Below are 21,890 nucleotides of genomic sequence, written 5' to 3' on the forward strand. Positions count from 1 at the left end.
ATGACTACAACTACCAGGAGTCCCTCTTTCTGTAATACAAACCAACACACCTTCCTGCACTTGTCCAAATACACCTGTGTGTCATTTCTCAAATGATGTACCCTTTCCCAGAAACATAGCATTGTGTAGTGTGGGGATTCAGCAGGTGATATGACTATGGCTACCAGGAGAAAAAACTATCAGGCTTTATTTTATGAAGTCCTAACAAATCACTCCTTTATGCAGTGGCGTAACGCAACTTGAGGGTGTCCCCACTGCAAAGTACATGGGGGGGGCATTACGGACTTATTCAGGAGCTCTCCACTCCAGCCGGGGCTGAAGGGGCCCCTGGAGCTTGCCCCGCTTGCACTGCTGGGGCTGCATGGGCATTTGTTACGTCACTGCCTCTATGTCATTTGTTAACCACACAGAGACTACACCCCACTCCTCAGCAAAAAACAGTAAGGGGGATGATTTGTTTCTATGCCTGTCACTTGCAGCTTGTGTAAGTGAAGGTGGAAAAGCCCTGATTAATAGTTCTGAAGGAGCATATCTTCAAATGACCAATCCCTCACCTGTAAACGCACCTTGAAGCAGTATGTCACTTGGGGCAAACATAAATATTTTGTATAAGTATTTTTGTTTTGTTGATTTTTTAAAAGTGAGAATGATAATGCTCTGTTGCTTTTGCTTTCACTGATAACAGAAGCACCGTTGCCAGTGTGATGCACCCATGAACAATTGTATACAAAAGAAATTACTCTTGCAACAAACTCAACACAATTGTGATATTTTTATTGTCTCTAAGGACAAAGAATATGATTCTGCCACAAAAAATGCATTGTATGAAAGTTTGCATTTCATCAGCCGTAGGTACCCATGCTTGGTGCGCTTTTTAAAGAGTAAGTCTGAAAGATGGGGAATCTGATTGGATCATACCAAGCTTCTCAAACATCAGGCACTCCCAGAAACATGGGCTTAGCACCCATTTTAGGGATGGATCAATTATAGGATTGTGCGTGTCAGTGTGACATAGCATGGACTCTGCAATTAGATGGAAATCTCCACCTTCTTGGCATCTTTGCAGGTCAAAGTGTAATTACCGACATTAGTCGTTCCATACAAGCCGGCAAACCCACTCTTACATCCATCCTTGATGATGCAGCCTCTGAAGGATAGCTGGCGAACTGAATCATCTGTGGAAAAAATACATGGTTGTCAGCTTAGACTGGTGGCTTCATTACTTCAAATGACACATCTCTTGTAGACATTGACTGAGATCAAATCTTTTAGAGGCAGCATGGAATAACTCCGCTAGCCTCTGGGAGACCTGATTTACCACTTAAACTTAGGGGCAGATTTAGGAGTCCCTAGCGCCACCTGAGCATCACTTTTCGTGATGTTCTGGTAGCGCTAACCAGTGCTCCATATTTACAAGGAGGTGTAATGCCTCTTTCCGTGGTGTTACGCCTCCTTGTATACATGGGCCCCTCCGATGCAGTTTTCTGCATCAGAGGGGCATACAATGGGTGTTATAGTGGGCTTTCTACTGCAACACCCATTGCTTTTGACGTTGCCCCACATTTATGAGAAATCATAAATCTGTGACAGCGCCAGAAACTAATGCCACCCCAGGGGTGCCGTTAGCATGGCAAAACAAGGAAGAATGCTTTTATTCTCCCTTTTATTTTGCTTTCTCTATGTGTGCTGCATTCTACAGCACACATAGAAGAAGCAAAATGCCATGGATGATTGATTATGTGACGGAAGGTTTTCTTTCCTGCACATAAACAATCTATAATGGCACTTTGGTACTTCTATGCGTGCTGCATTTTGCAGCACACATGGAAGTGCCAAATCGCCATTACAGATTATTTATGTGCAGGAAGCGATCCCTTCCTGCACATAAACAATCTATCCCCTCAACGCAGACACCCTTACACTATGGTGCAAGGATGCCTGCATTTGTGCAGGCAGCTTAATTAGGCGCTGACGCAGGGGGAAACTCAGGGGTGCGCCGTATTCCTGTAAATACGGCTCATACCTGCATTTCAAGAGTAGTGCAACGCTTCTATTTTTGGTGCAGCACTGCACTGCACCACTTTGGCATGAATCAGAGACTTAGGCCCTCATTATGAAAATGGCGGACTGGACCGGCACATCGGCGGTGTCAGCCATTACCGCCAACGGCATGGTGGTCCAGACTGCCATATTCTGAACGTGGCTGAAACGCCACGGTGGAAACGCTGCCACTCCCAGGCTCCCGCCACCTGGCAGCCTGGCGGTGGCGGCGTTTCAGATCCACCAGGACAGCGCTGCAAGCAGCACTGCCTTCTGGATAATGAGTCGTATTCCGCCCGCCTTTTCCTGGTGGTTTACACCGCCAGGGAAAGGCTGGCAGAATGAGTGACTCGGGCACCCCCTGGAGGCCCCTGCACTGCCCATGCACTTGGCATGGGCAGTGTAGTGGCCCCATGCACAGCCCCATTGCGCATTTTACTGCCCGAATTACGGGCAGTGAAATGTGTGACAGGTGCCGCTGCACCCGCCGCACTGCCACATTGGCGCTGGTGTCAATGTTCAGGCCCTTTTTCCAGCTGGGCCGGTAGGCGGAAATGTGGCCGGCGGGGGGTTGTTCATGCTGGCGGTCTTCTGCCGACCGTCAGTGCAGATCTCGGCGAGTTACCCCGCTGACATCATAATGAGGGCCTTAGTGTCTTTCAACTGACAGTTGTTTTCTTTTGGCATTATCATGATGCAATTTTGTGATTTCAACTGGTGGTGGGAAGTAGTTGGGAAGCCACATAAGGCGTTAGTCATGCACTGTGTTGAAAACGCCTGACGTTTAGCTCCTGATTTAAGAGGGCCTAGCGCCACTTTAGTGCTGCCTTAGCTTCATTTTTTGGATGCTAAGGTGGCCTTTTCCCTGCACTATATTTACAAAGTGGAACAATGCATGTATTGTGCCACTTTGTAACCCTTCACGCTACACTATGCCTCTGCCAGGCATAATGTATACAAAGAGGGCATTTGCCCATTAGGGGGGCCGAAAATGGTGCAAAGAAATTTAAGAGATTTCTTTGCATTATTTTTTTCATCACTTTTAACACCTTCTCAGAGCAGGCATTAAAAGGAGGCACACCATTAGTTACAATGGGTCCCTATGTGCTTTGCTGGATTAGGGTCAACATTTTTTATGATAATCCTGCAAAGCTCCGAACTAGGATGAAAGATTTTGATTCTAGTCCCCTAATTACCACCAATGTGCACTGTATCTTAGATACAGTGCACACATGGTGGCGTTAGGGGGGTGCTAAAAGGTGCAAGAAAAGTGGCACTACACTTGGTGCAGTGGCACTTTTCTTAAATCTGGCCTTTAGATTCTAACTTGAACAGATAGGCTGTGGAATGCTCCTTAAGCCTTTAATTTTACTGCTGCCACACAGAAGATTGACTGAAAAATGTACTCGACCTTGCAGAGAGGTGATAGATGTTTTTAGAAATAAATTTAGAGATTTTGTATAGCCATATATAATATAGATTTTCCCCAGGCTTTTTGCCACCAGCTCTGTAACAACTCCTGTGAAGAAGCATACAGTAAGCAATGTGAGAAATATAGCATTGATGGGCCATGCTTAACTTTTGTTTTGAACTGAGCTTGACCATCCATTACACAGGAAAAAGAAACACAACAGCAAGACACCACAAAGACAGAAGATGACAGCAGTGATGCCAGCTCCACAAGAGTATATAATAAAGTTGAGAATTTCATTTGAGGGGCTAGCAAGCTTGACTATAACAATGCATCCTACGCTGGCACCACAACAAAGAACATCAGGAAACTACAACTCATCCAAAATGCTGCTGCAAGACTTGTCCTGAACTTCCCTCGCCAAGAACACATCTCTCAAAACCTGAGGACCCTCAATTGGATCCCAGTAGAGAAGCGAATCAACTTCAAACTACTCACCCACCCCTACAAGGCCTTGCAAAACATCGGACTGGCCTAACTGAACCATTGCATCTACTTCCGTAACTCCGCCAGACCCCTCGCTCCGCCTAGCAGGTGCTAGCTACCATCTTAAGCATCTGGAAAGCCACCACCGGAGGAAGATCTTTCGCATTGCTCACAGCTAAGAGCTGGAACAACCTGCCCACTCACCTCAGACAAGCCTAGCTCTCACTATCTTCAGGAAGAACCTCAAAACATGGCTCTTCAAATGAGGCCCAGACACACCACCAGAACCTTGAGACCCTCACGGGTGAGTAGTTGCACTATACAAAAACGGATTGATTGAGTGATTGAAGGATGTTTGTGATAAGGGGCAATAATGCCAGGAATGATATCTTTGCCTGAATGCTAAGCGTGGGTGATCTATGGAAGCTGGGACGTTGGTGTATTACTTGTGGCCTGAATAAATGAAGACATTGGGTCCATTTATTTTGTTATTGGGATTGTGTGTTACGAGGGCTGTCACTATCTGACACTATAATGACTTTAATGAGTGGCTTTCTTTTTTCTGCCCATATAATAATGTATACTTGTATCTAAGTATGTATGCATACGTACATGTGTAGCTCAGATTTAGCCAGGGATCAACGAAGCAATGAACAGAGGGCAATCCTCCTGATAGTACCATTCAATACAATTTACAACAGCGTAGGTAACATTGGGTTCCTCACATAAGGAACATGCAATTTAGAACGACATGAATACAAATGTCTTCAATGAGCATCACTGCCTGGAAGGAATACACAAAACACCACAGGAAAGCATTCAAAATCCTGTGACCCCAGACACTGGCAAAAAGGCACACTTATGGTAGGCAGAGAAATCCCACTTTCGAAATAGTAACTTAAAATCTAACTTTACTATTAAGGAGGATATTAAGGTATAGTTCATTTGAGTGGAATAAGCATTTCTCTACCTGTTACCAAAATGAAACTATCACTTATTAAGTTTAATAATATAACCTGGTGTTAATCAATGGAAGAGATACCCTTATAATGGTGAAAATCAAATAAGCCTTGGGTATGGGGTACAGTAATACTCTTCTGAGCAGGATGTCCTCAGGGTATGTACTCATCCTTCCTGTACTTCAGAGGTTAGCCTCTGGACTATGTCCACATTATTCGTTATTTCTTAGGGTTTCCTGCCCTGCCACTGACAAATGCACCTAACACCTAGGACCGCCTACTCTTTCCAACCATTGACAGCTAGAGCGAAACCCAGGAAAGGTTATGGAAACTGCCCAGCTGGCTAGCACCAACCTGGTCCCGTCTGAGCCCTGTAGCTGACCTCTACTACAGCATGTCCTGATCCTCAATAGGCGCCCTCTGTCCTGGACCCTTGGTTATTTTCAAAGTGCACACATCCTGAAATAATGTTGAAAACCCAGACATTTTGGGCGCCATGCGACCACTGATTCGTCTCATCATGCCAAACAACAACTGCCTGAGAATCTCCAAGGATGAACTGCTCTTTGCATCAGTTCCAAGACTGAGCTTCAATGGAAAGACTCCACGTCAACTGCCAATGCAAAGATCCAGCAAAAACCTGCTCCTTGTGCAAACAACACTCTCCTCGTGTCCTCTGCCAATGTAAATCTCCACCTGCAGTCTCTTGTATGAAATTGGACTCGGGAAGGTATGAACTTGGTTCCTGTATAAAACTTGTGCTCCATCGTGGCTGACCTAAACTTGTGACCTTACTCTTTTGTGTGCAACAAGATAACCACACTAGGAATTTTGTGAATTTGTACCTGAAATTTAAAAAATTCATAACGTTAGTTCCAGTGATGGATTTTTGTCATTTTTATGTTATTTTATTCACTAAAATTTACTCTGTGTTTCGAAATTGGTGGGGGGTTTCTCTTGTGTTGTAATCCCCCTTTATTTGTAATTCAGTGCTGCATAAATACTTTACACATTGCCTCTAAGTTAAGACTGACTGCTTTTGTGCCAACAGGGTTAAGCACAGGTTTATTTTGTGATTTTTGTGGTTCACCCTGAAAAGGTTTGTGTTTAATATTTGAACAGGGCCTCCACCCCTCTCAACCAAAAACCCAGTTTCTTACAGGCTTGTACTCCTCTGTGATTGCTTAACTTTCTTCTAATGCTTTGACAAATAACAACACATAAACATACTAAAAGAAACAAGCTCTCCATCCATGTCTTTGCCCTCTTTTGAGTCATATTTAGGAAGGATTACCTCCTCGTTTTAGTGTTCCAATGAAAGTAACACATTCAAACTCGTTCTCTGTGCAGTTCATCATGTTGACGCCAGCATCGCAGGGCTCGGTGGAATTCTCATGGTAGCACACTGGGCATTGATAGCTATTGGAAGGGACATCTTCTTCTTGCCCTGAAGCCATGCACAAAAAGGAAGAAAATTAACCAGACATGGATATGTAGATGGAAAGCAAAAAGAAAGAGAATAAGGTCAATATAAGCAGATTGAAAACAAGAGAGAGGGTGGGAGAAAGTGAGGGGCAATAAGAAAGAGAAATAAAGAAAGAGACGAAGAATGTGGTAGAAAGATTGATTCTGCCAGAGAAGGAGAGATAAATCATCTCAAATGCCCATAGGAAGCACTTCCTCCTGGTGCAAAAAACAAATAAGTATTGCAGAACCATCTTCACGCAAAGTTAACCCCTCACTTCTTCAAAAGAACAGACCAAAGTCACTATCCACTCCTCAACAGCCTGTAGACAAACCTGTAATTTGGGGATAAGGTTCATCAGCAAGTTGTCATTCCAACCCCATATAAATGTAGTTTTTAAATCAAACTTCCATCAACCACATCTTCTTATAAGGAATCTCACCTCCCCTCCAGCTCCCCCAGAAAATCTCACTAGTTCTTACAGAGGTAATGTCACAGCTGGACAACTGCATTGACATCTATACATTACTTTACAAGAAATAGCTCTATAAAATACAGAGTTCAAAATCATGCTGCTTGATGGATATTTGTCCCAACATAACAAGATCACATCTCAACTAAACTTACACCCCTTTATTGGCTACCGATAGAAGACAGATCCCAGAATAAAAATTGTCTACCTCACCCACAAATCTTGACACGGTTTTAGTCCAAGCTTTCTCACCAAGTTGTTTACTCTGTCAACCTACAAGAAACCTAAGATCTGCCCACCTGAATCATGGGCCAATCCATATACAAGAAGTGTGGCATCCATGTAAAAAACTTTCTATGAAAATAGTCTACCTTCACAGCTGAATATGAATAATTTCCGGAAATTCAAAAACTCCCCAAAACTCTTCTCTTCAACCGTTGGATAACTCTCTAAAGTTATGAAGTGGCTTAACTTATTTTTATAACCTAATTTTCATCCCAACTATGTACTGCCCTGATCATATGAAGTGCTACTGTGTTTATCCTACTTCTTGTATCCCCTCCCCTACCACTGGGGCATATTTATGAAACTGTGGCACAACACAGAAAGTGAGCTTGCTGAGCTGCAGTGCATCCCTGGGACAAGGCAGGAATGTACTGAATTTAAGACAATTCAACACATTTCAGACATTTCCCCTGTGCTGGTGCACAATGGGCTGCCTAGTGCCAATGCATCCACCTTCGTACCATGGTGCAAGTTTGCCTGTGTTGCATGCAGGACTGTTTTTGTACAGGACGGGGTACCTTCCTGCACACAAAAAATCCCCTGAGGCTTTTTCCTCTTTCTATGTATGCTGTAAAATGCAGTGCATAGAAAGAGGAAAGATTAGGAAAAATAAAGATATTTCTTCTCATTACAGGAGAGTCTTATTTCCTGGCAGGGGTCTTGGCAATAGTCTCTGGCTTCTGCCTGGATCGCAAGGAACGTTTGCGGGGTGGTTTACCTTCTGAAGGGGGAGGGGTGCTGGTGGCCTGTTGGTACTGTGGCGGGGCCTCCTGTCCACTAGCAGCAGCAGAGGTGGAGGGCCCTTCAGTATTCTGGCTATTGGCAGGGGCCTGCTGTTGTGGGACTGCCTCCCTCATAATGTTGGCCATATCTGCCAGCACCCCTGCTATGGAGACCAGGGTAGTGTAGATGGCGTGCAAGTCCTCCCTGATCCCCTCGTACTGCGTACTATCCCTCCTGCAGCCGCCTGTTCTCCTGCACGCTGGCCAGGATTTGGCCCAGGGTATCCAGGGAATGTTGGTATGTTCCCAGGATCTCGGTGAGTGCCTCCTGGAGAGTCGGTTCCCTGGGCCTGTCCTCCCCCTGGCGCACAGCACTCCTCCCAGTTTCCCTGTTGTCCTGTGCCTCTGTCCCCTGTGTGCCCACTGCCACTGACTGATTGTCTTGGGAGTGAGGTGTGCCTTGGGGTCCCTGTAGTGGTGGACACACTGCTGATTGACATGTCCTGGGGACAGGGAGGTGGGTACGCTGGGTGGGTGCTGTGGTGGTGTTTCCTGAGTGACTGTGGCTGGGTAACCCACTCTCCAGAGGTCCTTGATGGGCCAGGTTGGTCATCCAGATCCAGGCGACAAGAGTTGCTGTCATCAATGTGGGCCTCTTCTGTGGGGGGACTGGAAGTTGCTGGAACCCCTTCTCCACTGACATTGGCTGGGATACCTGTGGGAATGTAAATGCAGTGTTATTGTTCCCGTGTGTGACATATGGTGCATGGGTGGGTTGCCCTCTTTGGTTGTATTTGCCCTGGCAGCTTTCACTTGTGTAAGTTGGTATATGGTGGGATAGCTGATTCTCTCTAGTGTCCATGCTTTAGTGATAGTTGTCAATGCAGGTCTGTGAGTGGTGTCCATGCATTGGTATGTCATACAGGGCTTGGCATTGGGATGAGTGAGATGTGATGGTGGGGGGTGGGGGATTTGGTGATGTGATGGGAGTGAGGGTGAGGGTGGGGTTATGTGATGGCATGCAGGTAGAGGGGTAGTAGAAATAGAGAGTTGACTTACCAGACTCCAGTCCTCCTGCTACTCCTGCCAGGCCCTCAGGATGCATGATTGCCAAGACTTGCTCCTCCCATGTTGTTAGTTGTGGGGAAGCAGGTGGGAATCCACCGCCAGTCCTCTGTACAGCGAGTTGGTGTCTTGCTGCAATGGAATGTACCTTCCCCCGTAGGTCATTCCACCTCTTCCTGATGTCATCCCTGGTTCTTGGGTGATGTCCCACGGCGTTGACCCGATCCACAATCCTCCATCTTCCTAGCAATGGATATTTGCTGCACCCATGCTCCAAATAGCTGTGGCTCTACCCGGATGATTTCCTCCACCATGACCCTTAGCTCCTCCTCAGAGAATCTGGGGTGTCATTGTGGTGCCATGGGTGTTATGTGATTGGTGTGGGTGATGGTGTTTGATGTGGGGTGCGTAGGTGGTGTATAGGTGATGGTGGTGTGTGGGTCGGGTCTTGTCTGTGGTCGTGGTGTCTTTCTCGTGCCAATGGTTTGTAGTCTTAAAGGATTGTGGGTAATGTGGGTGTGTATTTTATGGTGGTGTGGGTGTGTGGGTGTAGTGTGTGTATGGGTGTCAGGTTTGTGTTGTTTGAATTGTCCAATGTGGTGTTGTTTTGTTTGAGTGTGTGTGTTTTGAATACAACGGTATGTACCGCCAATGGTTTACCGCTGTTGAAATTCCACTGTGGGGATTCGTGGGTCATAATGTGGTGGGCGACATTCTGTTGGCGTAAAGGTGTGGGTTTTGATACCGCCAGTTCATCAATGACCTTTAGTTTGGTGGATTTATGTCCGTGGCTGAATAGTGACGGATTGGTGTGTGTGTGTAATAATATGGTGAATGGATATCTGCGGCGGTGGCGGTATGTTGGCGGCAAAGCAAAACACAAACGCTGTGGGATAGCGTAGCTGGATGGACAGAATGCAGAACCAATCAAACATTCACCCCCAGTCACAGATCTGGCGGCAGTCAGCGTGGTAGTAAGTGGGATTTACTGCCAATGTCATAATGAGGGCCTAAATATGTGGAAAACTGCATTATTTGGTGAGTGGGGGAGGACCAGGGTTCCTGGTGTTGAGCGCAGTCCAGGTGTAGAGGGGACAGATGGGATTGCCTTTGGTGTACTTTCAGCGTGTGTCTGTTATGTGTCCCCCCTGCAGCCGCCATTTATTAGGTGTTATGTGGGGCAGGAGTGTAGGGGTCACTGGGCAGTGTACAGATAAATGATGGGAAATCAAGTCGTCTTGCTTGGCCATGTTTAGGGAAAATCAGATGCATTGCGAAGGAGCAACTTCACAAACATAATTTTTATGGGAAAGTGTTTGCATAAATTTGCATCTCACCAGTCTCATTGTTTTCAGTTATGGGTGGTTTTATAGGTGTGGTAGGTGGTGATCTGTATGCATTCCCCTTTGACCTTAAGTGTGAACCTAGTTCACATTTTCTTTGCCTGTTTGAGACCTGGCCTTGTGAAGAACACATGAAGCAAAGGAACAGTCCAGACAGGAGACACACGTTTCCTTTGTCTGAATTCCAGGCACCCACACCTGACACTCATAGATGGCCTGATAGCTGGAGTGCTAGGTTACATTTCTACCTCTCACACAAGGTCACAAAGGTCACAAATGTAACTGGATTTCTCTGCACAGTAAATGTTGGAGAATATTGGGGAATACATTTAATAAGTCACTTGGATGAATTGTTTACTCATTTCTGGTATGAATCCAGAGAGTAAAGCAAGAGGGATAATAATGCTTCTTAAAATATACAATTACATATTTGAAAAGTGGTCCAAGATAATTCATGAGCATTAAGAACATGTTAACATATCTCCTGGGGAAGCGGGCAACTTCTAATGGACTGAAAGGTGAGTGGCCAGAATGAGACCAGGCAGTGGATCTTGGTCATCTTGGCCAGATGAGGGACTTTCTTAACTTCACAGGGACACAAAACTTTGCCAATGAGGGCTTACATTTCACCTCTGAAGAGGCTGTAAATTTGTATCACATCAGGGTTCCATGAGGTGGAATAACTTGTAATTCACAGGGCATTGTGAGTTACCTGTTAAAACTTTGTCACACCTAAAGATCAAATTGTATGTATTTGTTTGTAGTTTTTGTAAAGTGCTGAATGCTGCTTAGAGTAGTCTCAGAGGTCCTACTCCAGTACGGACTGCTGTATGGGCCTCCAGACCAACAGGTGAGTACACTGTGAGCACTATGCATGGGGCATGACTGCATGGAATGGTGTGTGTGAAGGCCTCATGTAGGGGTGGTTGGTGGATGTCCCCTGGGCGGCGTGCTGCTTGTGTGCTGGGCCTGGTCTGTGCAAATGGAGATTGGAAGGGGTATGGTGGGCCATGAGGGTAACAGGCAGGACAGTCAGACTAATACCTTTCCCTGTGTGCATTTCCTCTGCAGGTCAGTGCCCATCAAAAGAAGGGTATATTGCGTGGCATCGCCAAGAATGTGCGGACCCTGGGGGTCTAAGGCAGGTGGAGCACCCACTTTCAGAAAAGGTGGGAGGACCTGAGACGCTGGGCACGGAAGACGGCGGAGGCCCAGCTGGGAATGACCTCCCAATGAGGAAGGGGTGCCCGTCGAACCCTGACCCCTCTGATGGCTCGAATACTGGCGGTGGCCTATCCGGAGCTGAATGGGAGCTTGAGGGCATCACAGCAGCCACCAGGGGGTGAGTACAGTGCTCATCATTACTACTTACGCCTGGTGGGGTGGTATCCAGGTGGGGGATGTGTGTCTGTGTGTGCCCCTAGGCCAGGCCTGACATTGCAGAGTAGGTCCCCTGGTGGCAAGGGTTCTGAGGTGATAGTCCTCCTACCTAGCTTGTAGGCATCCACTATTGGGCAGGGCTGTGTGGGTCCCAGGTATGCTGCAGTTGGCGGTATGTGTCCCTCCCCATGCCCTGATGACTAGCATTGTTACTGGTAGTGCATTGCATAGTGCATAGGCCTGTTCCATGTGTGTGAGGGTGCTGTGTACGCCAACAGTGGTGTTGGTACAGCTACTGACCAAGTGTATCCTTTGTCTCTCCCCACCCTTTTTTTTTGTCATCCTGTCCTTATGTCCTTAGCATCATCTAGCGGAGGAGCAGAGGCACCGATGACGGAGGGAGCTGCATCCTACAGGATCCAGGAGGCAGAGTCCACCAATGGTGAGGGCACCAGTGGGACGGAGGGCAAGTGGAGCACCACGGTGGTGGTGGCGGACACCTCTGTGACCACCCCAGCTACAGGTACAACCGCCACCCCCTGTACCAGCACTGCCCTCCCAGCAGCCCCTCATCGAGTTGCCTGTGCCCGCTCACCCAAGAGGGTGGGCATCTCCTGCTGCCCTGAGTGAGGAGGCTATTGACCTCCTGAGATCCATCTCTGTTGGACAGTCAACCATTGTGAGTGCCTTCCAGGGGGTGGCAGCCCAAATGCAACAAATCAATGCATTTCTAGAGGGCATTCACACTGGTTTAGCGGCCCAACAGAGATTGATCCAGGCTCTGGCCTCCTCTCTGATAGCAACCATTGTCACTGTTTCCCCCCTCCCCCCTCCAACTTCCTCTACCCAATCTCATTTCCCTCAACCCCAACCTATCCCAGCACACAGGCAGATGATCATGCTCACAAGACAACACACAAGAGTGGCACAGGCAAACATGAGCACCACACATCATCCCACAGGCACTCACACAAACATCATCCAGATGCAGACATACCAATATCCACTGCCTCCACTGTGTCCCTGTGCTCCTCCTCCACCTCCCTCCCAGTTGCGTCTATACTCACACCTGCATGCACTACACCATCATCCACTGCCGCCATCACCAGCACCCTCAGAACACACACCTCACCTGCAGACACCACCACAACAGCCATGCACACGTCCCCTGTGTCCTCTCCCACTGTGTCTGTCTCCCCCTCCCAAGGTACACAAACGCAAGCACTCAGACACCCAACAGCCATCCACCTCACAACAGCATCCAGCCCATGCACCCAAACACAGCAGGAAGACACATCCTACAACCACTCCCTCTTCCTCCACTCCCATACCTTCTCCCTCTCCCCACCCCAATGTCCGTAAACAGCTTTTCCTCCCCAACATTCACCTCTTCCCTACCCCTCCCCACCATCATTCACATCTGGCCAGGGTGGCTAAAACTCAGGCAAGCACCTCAGCCACCCAGTCCACGGGCACAGTAGTGTCCACACCACTTGTGGTGGGAAAGGATCCAGGGCACCAGGATGCCTCACGGAATGGGTGCCTGCTCCAAGTACTGTCATGAAGGGCAAGGAGCCATCCCCAGCTGCTGCCAGGAAGGGCAAAGAGCCATCCCCAGCTGCTGTCAGGAAGGGCAAGGGGCCTGCACTAGCAGGCAGAAAGGACAAGGGGCCTGGTGCTGGGACTGACTGTAGGCCTGCCCCCATGGGCTGTTGTGCTGCCTGCCCCCTGCAAATCCTGTGGGAATGACATCCACTTGAGAGACTGTGACCTTGCCCTCCCCAAGATCTACATCACAGGGCACGATGCCCTCTCCAGAACCAGTGAGTATGGCACCCACTCACCCCATCCTCCTAAGGATGAAGATCACAGGGCACGATGCCCCCTCCAGAACCAGTGGGTAAGAAAGACACCCACTCACCCCATCCTCCCCAGGATGAAGATCACAGGGCACGATGCCCCCTCCAGAACCAGTGGATAAGACACCCACCAACCCCGACTCCCCAGGATCAAGCACAGGGCATGTTGCCCCCTCCAGAACCGGTGGGCAAGACACCCACTTGAGAGACTGTGGCCTTGCACTCCCAGGACAGAGCAATGGCCATGTTGCCCCCTCCAGAGCATGTGGGCAAGTCTTCCACTTGAAAGACTGTGGCCTTGCACTCCCCAGGACAGAGCAATGGGCATGGTGCCCCCTCCAGGACCATTGGTGTTGTTCCATCTGCCGGCTGAGGTGCCCCCCCATTCCCTGTCCCCCTGAGGTGCCTGCCTATTTTCCAACTGATGTCCCTGCAGTGTTCTCTCCGTGTTGGTGCAGGAGACAAGTGGGGCCTTGGACTTTGTCATGTGGCCCTGTGGCCCACGCACATTGAGGACTGGGCAGTGTCCCTTGAATTGTATAAAAGTATAGACTTTTAGATTGGATGTGCGTATTTCTACTCTATTTATATTATGACACTCACTTTCATCTATTAGTGTTGTCATTGCATTACTCCTGAGGGGTACGGGGTAAATATGTTTTCTTACTGCATCTGATTGTGTGTATGATGTTGGGGGGGGGGTGTTGTGTTTGTTTCACTCTTTTTTTCCTCCCCCCCTCCCTTGTGTGCTAGGCGGCTGTACTCACCGTGGTTGTCTTCGCCGTCATTGGTGTTCGTGGTGGAGCAGGATGTAAACAATCATCAGAAATATTTGCAGCTCGGGCTCCATGGCGGCGTTGTTGTTGCCTGTGTCTCCAATGATGAGTCCTTTCACTTCTGTGCAGTGTTTCCAACAGGCTTTTGATGTCGTTGGTACTGCCCCGGAAAAGGTGGCAGCTTGGCATGTCATAATATGGGGGCGGAACATTGACTTTGGCTTGGCTGTAGGCGGCTACCGCTGTGGTGGCTGTTGTTTCCGCCCTGGCGGTTGGTGTGGTAAAGTGGCTGTCTATCTGAGCTCTTTCCTCCATAGTCATAGTTCGTGGTAATTACCACCGGTCTGTTGGCGGTATTACTGCCACTTTATCACCGACCGCCAGGGCTGTAATGAGGGCCTTAGTGTAGCAGTTTATAATCATGCCAGTTTCCACCACTGTGATTAACAACATGTGGCAGTCCTTCTTTCATTTCTTTGTAGCACGTTATTTTATCGTTTTCTTCCCTCGTGCAGCCGAAATCGGTTGCTAGGGCACTACAGTACACTTCGAAGGTTACTTTATTTTGGAAGGTATTATTTAATCATGTTTTTTACAATTTGTTCAGCTGGCATTTTGGAGCAGTAACTTCCTTTTTTATATTTTTAGCTTATCAAGGCTTATGAAGTTTACCCAGGGAAGGATTGATTATACTTTAACTTTCGAGATCCAACGCACCTCTATATATAAGTGACAACTACTGACATATACATATTGCTTCATTAAAACTTTATAACGGGAAAGCTGCAATATCGGTAGCTACATTGTGAGTGTATTTATTTATCATCAATATCTACTCCTGTGCCAATTACATGCAACTTATACTCTTCCTCTAAGAGAAGACCCCAACCCAAGAAACACATTAACCACCTGAAATTACCAAGGGCACTAACTGTATGAAAGTCAACTCTCTCACGTTCAACACTGACAAGGCAGAAGTAGTGATGCTTGTCAAGATAACCTCACCATGGGACTACAAGTGGTGGGTGGCTGTACCCGAACCCACACCTGGCACCTACATTAGAAACCTCAGACTCACCATCGACAGCAAATTGGACATGACATAAAACCGTCACTTACATCTTAGTCACTAGCATGTTAGGCTATGGGAACACCCTCTACCCTGGGACGGCCAAGCAACTCACCAGAAGAATACAAGAATACAAAGCGTCCAGAACTTAGCAGCCAGACTCATCCTCAACCTTCCACACAAAATGCACATCAGACAACACCCTAGGTATCTCCACTGGCTCCCAATACATAAATGCACTTATTTCAAAATACTCACAATCACAATTAAGGCACTAGATAATTTAGGCCCTACCCACCTGAATAGTCACCTTTCCTTCTACCAACCACCCAGGCACCTCTGCTCCACAGGAATCCCACTCACATATATCTCAGGTATCTACAGAACCAGATCATGAGATGGGCATTCTCTTCCATCGCTCCTAAAGCATGGAACGGCCACCCACTTCACTTTAGAGCCTCCTCCTCTCTTCTTGAATTTCACAAGAAGTTGATGACCTGGCTTTCATTTAACCAACCCGCTACAGGCAGGGCACGGCAGACACACCTGTTCTGTGCCAGGATACCTTTTTGGGTGATAGTGTGCTTTACAAATACATATACAATTATGTTGTTTTTAAATGGTTTCCAACACGTGCTCATTATTTTTCTTGCATTCCATTCTTTGGTGGGTGGGATCTTGGTGTACAGAGTTTGATTTAGAAAAGTTACAAATGGCCACTGATATATGATGTTGGCCCACTGTACACTAGAGAATAAGCTTCTGTGTGAAATATAAAATGCAGTCTCTAGGTTTATATCAGCTAACACCTGAAAATATATCTGTACCAAAGTTTGCTTATAAAATATTATTCATCAAAATATCAGACACAAGTCTGAGAAACCATATAATCTTTTGCCCTTGCAGATTATAAATAAGGAGCCCTCTAAGTACACAACATCAGTGCATACACATTGGTATTTTACAACAATTATTATTTACTATATAGTAGTCAAATTATGTGAAATTTCCATCATAATGAGGAATGCCTCAGCAATTAAAGGCAGTATATGAGTGAATACTAATATACCCCAAACATTGTTATGACAGTGTAAGAGTGAATACAAAATATACCCCAAACGTTGATGATCAAACATCCTAATCATCACCGCTTCATGTTATTATTGTCACAGCAGGTTCTGGTCTTGGGTTTACCAAGTGTGCCCTTATTGCATAAAGAGGACTAAAGTCAAGGTCCTGGATATAGTGACTAAAGCAGTGTTGACAACATACCTGTGCTTAGAAAAGATCAGTAGTGTCACCAGACCTTTGTATTTGTGACACTTTGAGTGTGTCCTACTGTCCGACTTGTGCATAATGTCTCTATTATGTGTGTTTAAAACCCTGTATGCACAGTACACATGTAACACATATTATGATGCTGCTGTGTGTGATTGAGCACGGGTAACAGAGACCAGTAAGATCCATCCTGGATGCCATGGCCAGGCAGAGTAAATTGGTGAGTATGTACTGTGCCACTAGACATTGAGCATGTATTGTCTACATTCTGTAGCTGGCGGGAGGAGAAACAACCACTTAAATGAGGAGGATTTAGACAAGGTTGACTTTAGAAATTCCATGAGGCTTTTTGTTAGCAAGGAGCTGCTGATTAATCTTCCTAGTCTTCCCATGGTATAGATGGTAGGTTTGAGGGGTGGAACTGCAGTTTCTGTTGTGTGAGGTTGGAAGTTTCTAGGAAAGGCCTGACCTTTTGTCTATCCATGGTAATTCATGTATATGTGCTAGGTGTAGAAGCCTCACACCACATTGTGGCTGAGTTCTGGGTGTTCTAGGTGGAAGACAGCTCAGTGCGACCTGCTGTAAGAAACACCATTCTACACAAAGGCTGTGTCTGTGGAGCAGTTTGAGGAGGACACCTGGAAGAAGAACCGCCCAAAACCTAGTATAGTTTGAGACAGTGGATCCATATCCCCTCTTAGAAGCTACATATAAAAGTGGGGCCCAAGCCAGACCATTTTGTTCTATCTCCAACTGTGAAAGGAGTGTTCTGCCGACTATGTAATGGTCTGCTGTGCAGTCCAAGCTGGTGTTTGCCTACAACCAGTCTGCTAGTGGAGAGGGGTAATCCATACTATCTGCTGGGAGTAGCTATGGATCTGCTTAAGCACCTCAAAGGCTATCCCCCGGCTGGCTGAGAGAGGGACTGGTTCTATCGGGCTCTGCAAGAGGAGAGACTGTCCTGGCTGAGACACCAATTATGCCCTGGTGCCTGCGGGGCTTCCAGACATGGCTGAATACGAGCTGGGAGGGAACAAGGACCTCTTTGGTCGCTCACCACGGAACCTGCAGCAGACTTGTAGAGGAGCTACCCGAGCAGCCTAGAAGGATCCAAAGGGAGTAAGATTGAAATAAGTGTGCATTTGACTGTGAGTTAACAAAAAAGGATGCACCTGCACTTGGTTTACATTTTATCTGTTTTCCCAAAAGGGGGGCCCCGTTAGAAACTAATTAGGGGGGAAGCAGTTGTAGTCCCTAAAAGACAAGCTGCATTTAGGAACACTTTTCTACAGCATGTTATAAAAAGCTGGCCACCTTTTATCTTCTAAACAGCAAATGCTGTTCTAAACTGATCAACAGTTGCACACTTGCGGGCCAGTGCCATTGTTGTGCAGACACCCAAAAGAGGGGATGAGCTATTTCAAGCTGACTATACATGATGATTTCTTTCCTTGAAAACTCAGGAAATTATTTTGTTTATATTTTGCATTTTTAGCTTCTTATTTTGTGTTAGAAGAAGCTGGATTTAGACCTACCATTTCAACTGCTAAGCAAGAGTTTTTATTATCTGCAGTACTTTTAAATATGTCCTTCTTAAGGGCTCCTAATTTCTGTGTCTTATAACATTGAAAACTACTTAATTGAGGTGAACTTTGTGCATAATATTCAAATAAATTAAATAGGCTCTTCACATTGTATTGACCCATGATAAAGTCCAGCCCTCCCCTACCAATGGGGTCTTTTGTCTTTCTCAGTCCGTTTGAGGTGGTGTGTGAACAAAAATTCATCAGATCACACAAACGTGGCACCATCTGTAGCTCTGCTTCATGTTTTTTATCGCTAGGCAAGTCATATTTATTATGTCTAGCTAGACAGCACAGCTGTCTCCTAGTGCCTTTTGACACTGCTCTTCTCCAAAGTATGGATACAGTGTCCTCTCACCAAATCCTATAGGCTGCTTGGTGTGTCCTTTCGCTTCATTTGGAGCGCTTCCATTGCAGTATATGAGGGACTATTTTACATCCCTAAAATACAAAAAGTCATCACACTTTTGCCACATTCAATTCTTCATCTTTTGCATCCATTCTGCACAGAAAGCAATCCTTTTCTTGTAATTCATTTCCACTGCCTCAGGCATTTTGCAATGTCTTCATCAAAGCAGGAGTGTGAACATGCCCTTAAGAAGACAGCACTGTTTATTTGGTTCTTTATAAAGGCCTGACACCACAATGGTACCCCAAAGTTTTAACAGACCAATGACAAAAGCTGCTATTTCACAAGATTTCAGACATCCATCACTCAGCACAAATTCTGAGTACTCTTACTCTGCTGCACTCCCAAACGTCTCCAAATGCCAGGCAACTGTTTTTTAGAAGGCTTCCATCCAGCACCTCCAGTCTCAGAGCTGCCAGCTTTAGCAAGTTTCCTCAACTATCCTCTTCACTCACTATCCCGTAGTGTTTGTCACCACTACTCCTGGACCTATCAGCAGCCTTTGACACGGTCTGCCACCGCACCCTATCAGCACGCCTCCATGACTCCGGTATCCAAGAGAAGGCCCTGGCCTGGACCACATCCTTCCTCTCCGGCAGAACCCAGAGCGTCCGCCTCCCACCCTTCCGCTCTAAAACCACCGAGATCATCTGCGGCATCCCACAGGGATCCTCCCTCAGCCCGACACTGTTCAATATCTACATGGCCCCCCTCGCCCACGTCGCACGACAACACAACCTCAACATCATCTACGCCGACGACACCCAGCTGATCATATCCCTCACCGAAGATCCCCACACCACCAAAGCTAACCTCCACCGAGGAATGAAGGCCGTAGCGGACTGGATGAAGGACAGCAGACTGAAGCTGAACTCAGACAAGACGGAGGTCCTCATTCTCGGACCCACCCCATCAGCCTGGGACGACTCTTGGTGGCCCACGTCACTAGGCACAGCAACGGAACCCACGGACCACGCACGCAACCTGGGGGTCATCCTCGACTCCACTCTCTCCATGACCAGGCAAGTCAACGCCGTTTCCGCGTCCTGCTTCAACACCCTCCGTATGCTCCGCAGGATCTTCAAATGGATCCCCCTCGACATAAGAAAAACTGTTACCCAGGCCCTCATCACCAACAGACTCGACTACGGGAACGCCCTCTACTCAGGAATTACAAACAAGCTCCTGAGACGACTCCAACGCATCCAGATCGCCTCGGCCTGACTCATCCTCGATGTCCCCCGCTGCAGCGACATCACACTCCACCTGAGAGGCCTGCACTGGCTCCCCGTCAACAAAAGGATCACCTTCAAGCTCCTGATCCACGCACACAAAGCACTGCACAACACCGGAGCCACCTACCTCAACAACCGACTCAGCTTCCACACCCCCACCCGAAGCCTCCGCTCAGCCAACCTCGCCCTCGCCACAGTCCCCCGCATCCGAAAAACCACCGGCGGCGGCAGTTCCTTCTCCTACCTCGCCGCCAAGACCTGGAACACTCTCCCCACCATTCTACGACAGACCCAGGACCTGCTGGCCTTCAGAAGATGCCTCAAGACCTGGCTCTTCGACCAGTAGCACCCCCCCTCCCCAGCGCCTTGAGACCCTTGCGGGTATGTAGCGCGCTTTACAAATGCAGTGATTGATTGATTGACTACTGTCCAGCACTCACTTTCTTTCTCTGCAGGTGTCCTGGGGAATTTCTGCAGGTGTGAAATCAATTAATCAATCAATCAAGGATTCATAAAGTGTGGCAAATCACTTTTGAGGGTCTCAAGACACCGAGAAAGCAAGGAGAAGACAGGAGCAAAATCGATGCAGCAGCACGGGCAGAGCTGGGCCTGGGGCCAGCTCAATGGGGTCGGCCTGCGGCCTCCATTAAGTAGATTCTGGGAGGAGGAGTGGCACTGGAATGGAGTGGGCGGGGGTAGGCAGAAGGCAGGAAATAATGGGCGGGATCCGGGAGCGTCAAGGGAAAAGCAAGGCGAAACATTAAAAATGAGGGAAAAGCAAGGAGAAGGCACACAAAAAATGACAGACAAGGCAAGGAGAAAGCAGTGAGAATGAAGGAAAAACAAGGCAAAAGCATACAAAAACGGGGAAAAAGCAAGGAGAAAGTACATAAAAACGAGAGAAAAGCAAGGAGAAGCCACTCAAAAATGGGGGAAAAGCAAGGAAGAAGCAGTAAGAAGGGGGGGGGGGGAAGCAAGGAGAAGGCACACAGAAAACAGCAGAAGCAGCAAGGAGAAGGCACTGAAAAGGGCAAGGAGATTGCACACAAAAATCAGAAGACAAAGCAAGGAAAAGAAGTACAAATGAGGGAAAATCAAGGTGAATGCAGACAAAAAGAGGGGGGGGAGCAAGGAGAAAGCAGTGAGAACAAGAAAAAAGCAAAGAGAAGACACTAAAAGAGCAGGGGATAAAGCAGAGAGAGGACAAGAGAAAGAGCGATGCAACAGCTTGGGGAATGCTGGGCCTGGGAATGGTCCAGCTCCCCCTTGACTACTCTCCTACTTGACCAGCTGTAACTCGTCTTCTGGGATTTCAGTCAGCAGAGAAATGCATTTGCATATGCAAGCACATTTGTTTACAAAACATTGGGGGTGATTCTGACCCCGGCGGTCATGGACCGCCGGGGCCAGGGTTGGCGGGAGCACCGCCAACAGGCTGGCGGTGCCCCGCAGGGCATTCTGACCGCTTCGGTTTGGCCGCGGTCAGAAGAGGAAAACCGGCGGTCTCCCGCCGGTTTTCCTCTGCCCAAAAGAATCCGCCATGGCGGCGCAGCTCGCTGCGCCGCCATGGGGATTCTGACACCCCATACCGCCATCCTGTTCCTGGTGGTTCTCCCGCCAGGAACAGGATGGCGGTATGGGGTGTCGTGGGGCCCCTGGGGGCCCCAGCAGTGCCCATGCCAATGGCATGGGCATTGCAGGGGCACCCGTAAGAGGGCCCCACAAAGAATTTCAGTGTCTGCTATGCAGACACTGAAATTTGCGACGGGTGCAACTGCACCTGTCGCACCTTCCCACTCCGCCGGCTCCATCCTGAGCCGGCGTCCTCGTGGGAAGGTTGTTTTCCACTGGGCTGGCGGGCGGCCTTTTGGCGGTCGCCCGCCAGCCCAGTGGAAAACCCAGAATCACTGCAGCGGTCTCACGACCGCGGTGCGGTATTCTGGAGGGGGGAACTCTGGCGGGCGGCCTCCGCCGCCCGCCAGAGTTAGAATCACCCCCATTGTCTTTTGAAAATAGCACAGATTGGAAGTCTAGCAACCCTACCACATTTTTT

The 21,890-nt window shown here is 47.8% G+C and overlaps 1 protein-coding gene across 1 annotated transcript in view; it reads right to left on the reverse strand.

Moving 5' to 3' along the window:
- Positions 1 to 753: 753 nt before the first annotated feature.
- Positions 754 to 21,890, reverse strand: part of LOC138246593 (uncharacterized) — a 58,364-nt gene continuing 37,227 nt past the window's right edge. The window contains exons 4-5 of the mRNA XM_069201290.1: positions 6,191 to 6,343; positions 754 to 1,175 (exon numbers count right to left, since the gene is read on the reverse strand). Coding sequence (XP_069057391.1) covers positions 1,030 to 1,175; positions 6,191 to 6,343 — 299 coding nt within the window. The 3' untranslated portion in view covers positions 754 to 1,029. The remainder of the gene's footprint in view (positions 1,176 to 6,190; positions 6,344 to 21,890) is intronic.

The sequence above is a fragment of the Pleurodeles waltl genome, chromosome 7 (genome assembly GCF_031143425.1).
Source record: "Pleurodeles waltl isolate 20211129_DDA chromosome 7, aPleWal1.hap1.20221129, whole genome shotgun sequence".
In the NCBI taxonomy this organism is placed as follows: domain Eukaryota; kingdom Metazoa; phylum Chordata; class Amphibia; order Caudata; family Salamandridae; genus Pleurodeles; species Pleurodeles waltl.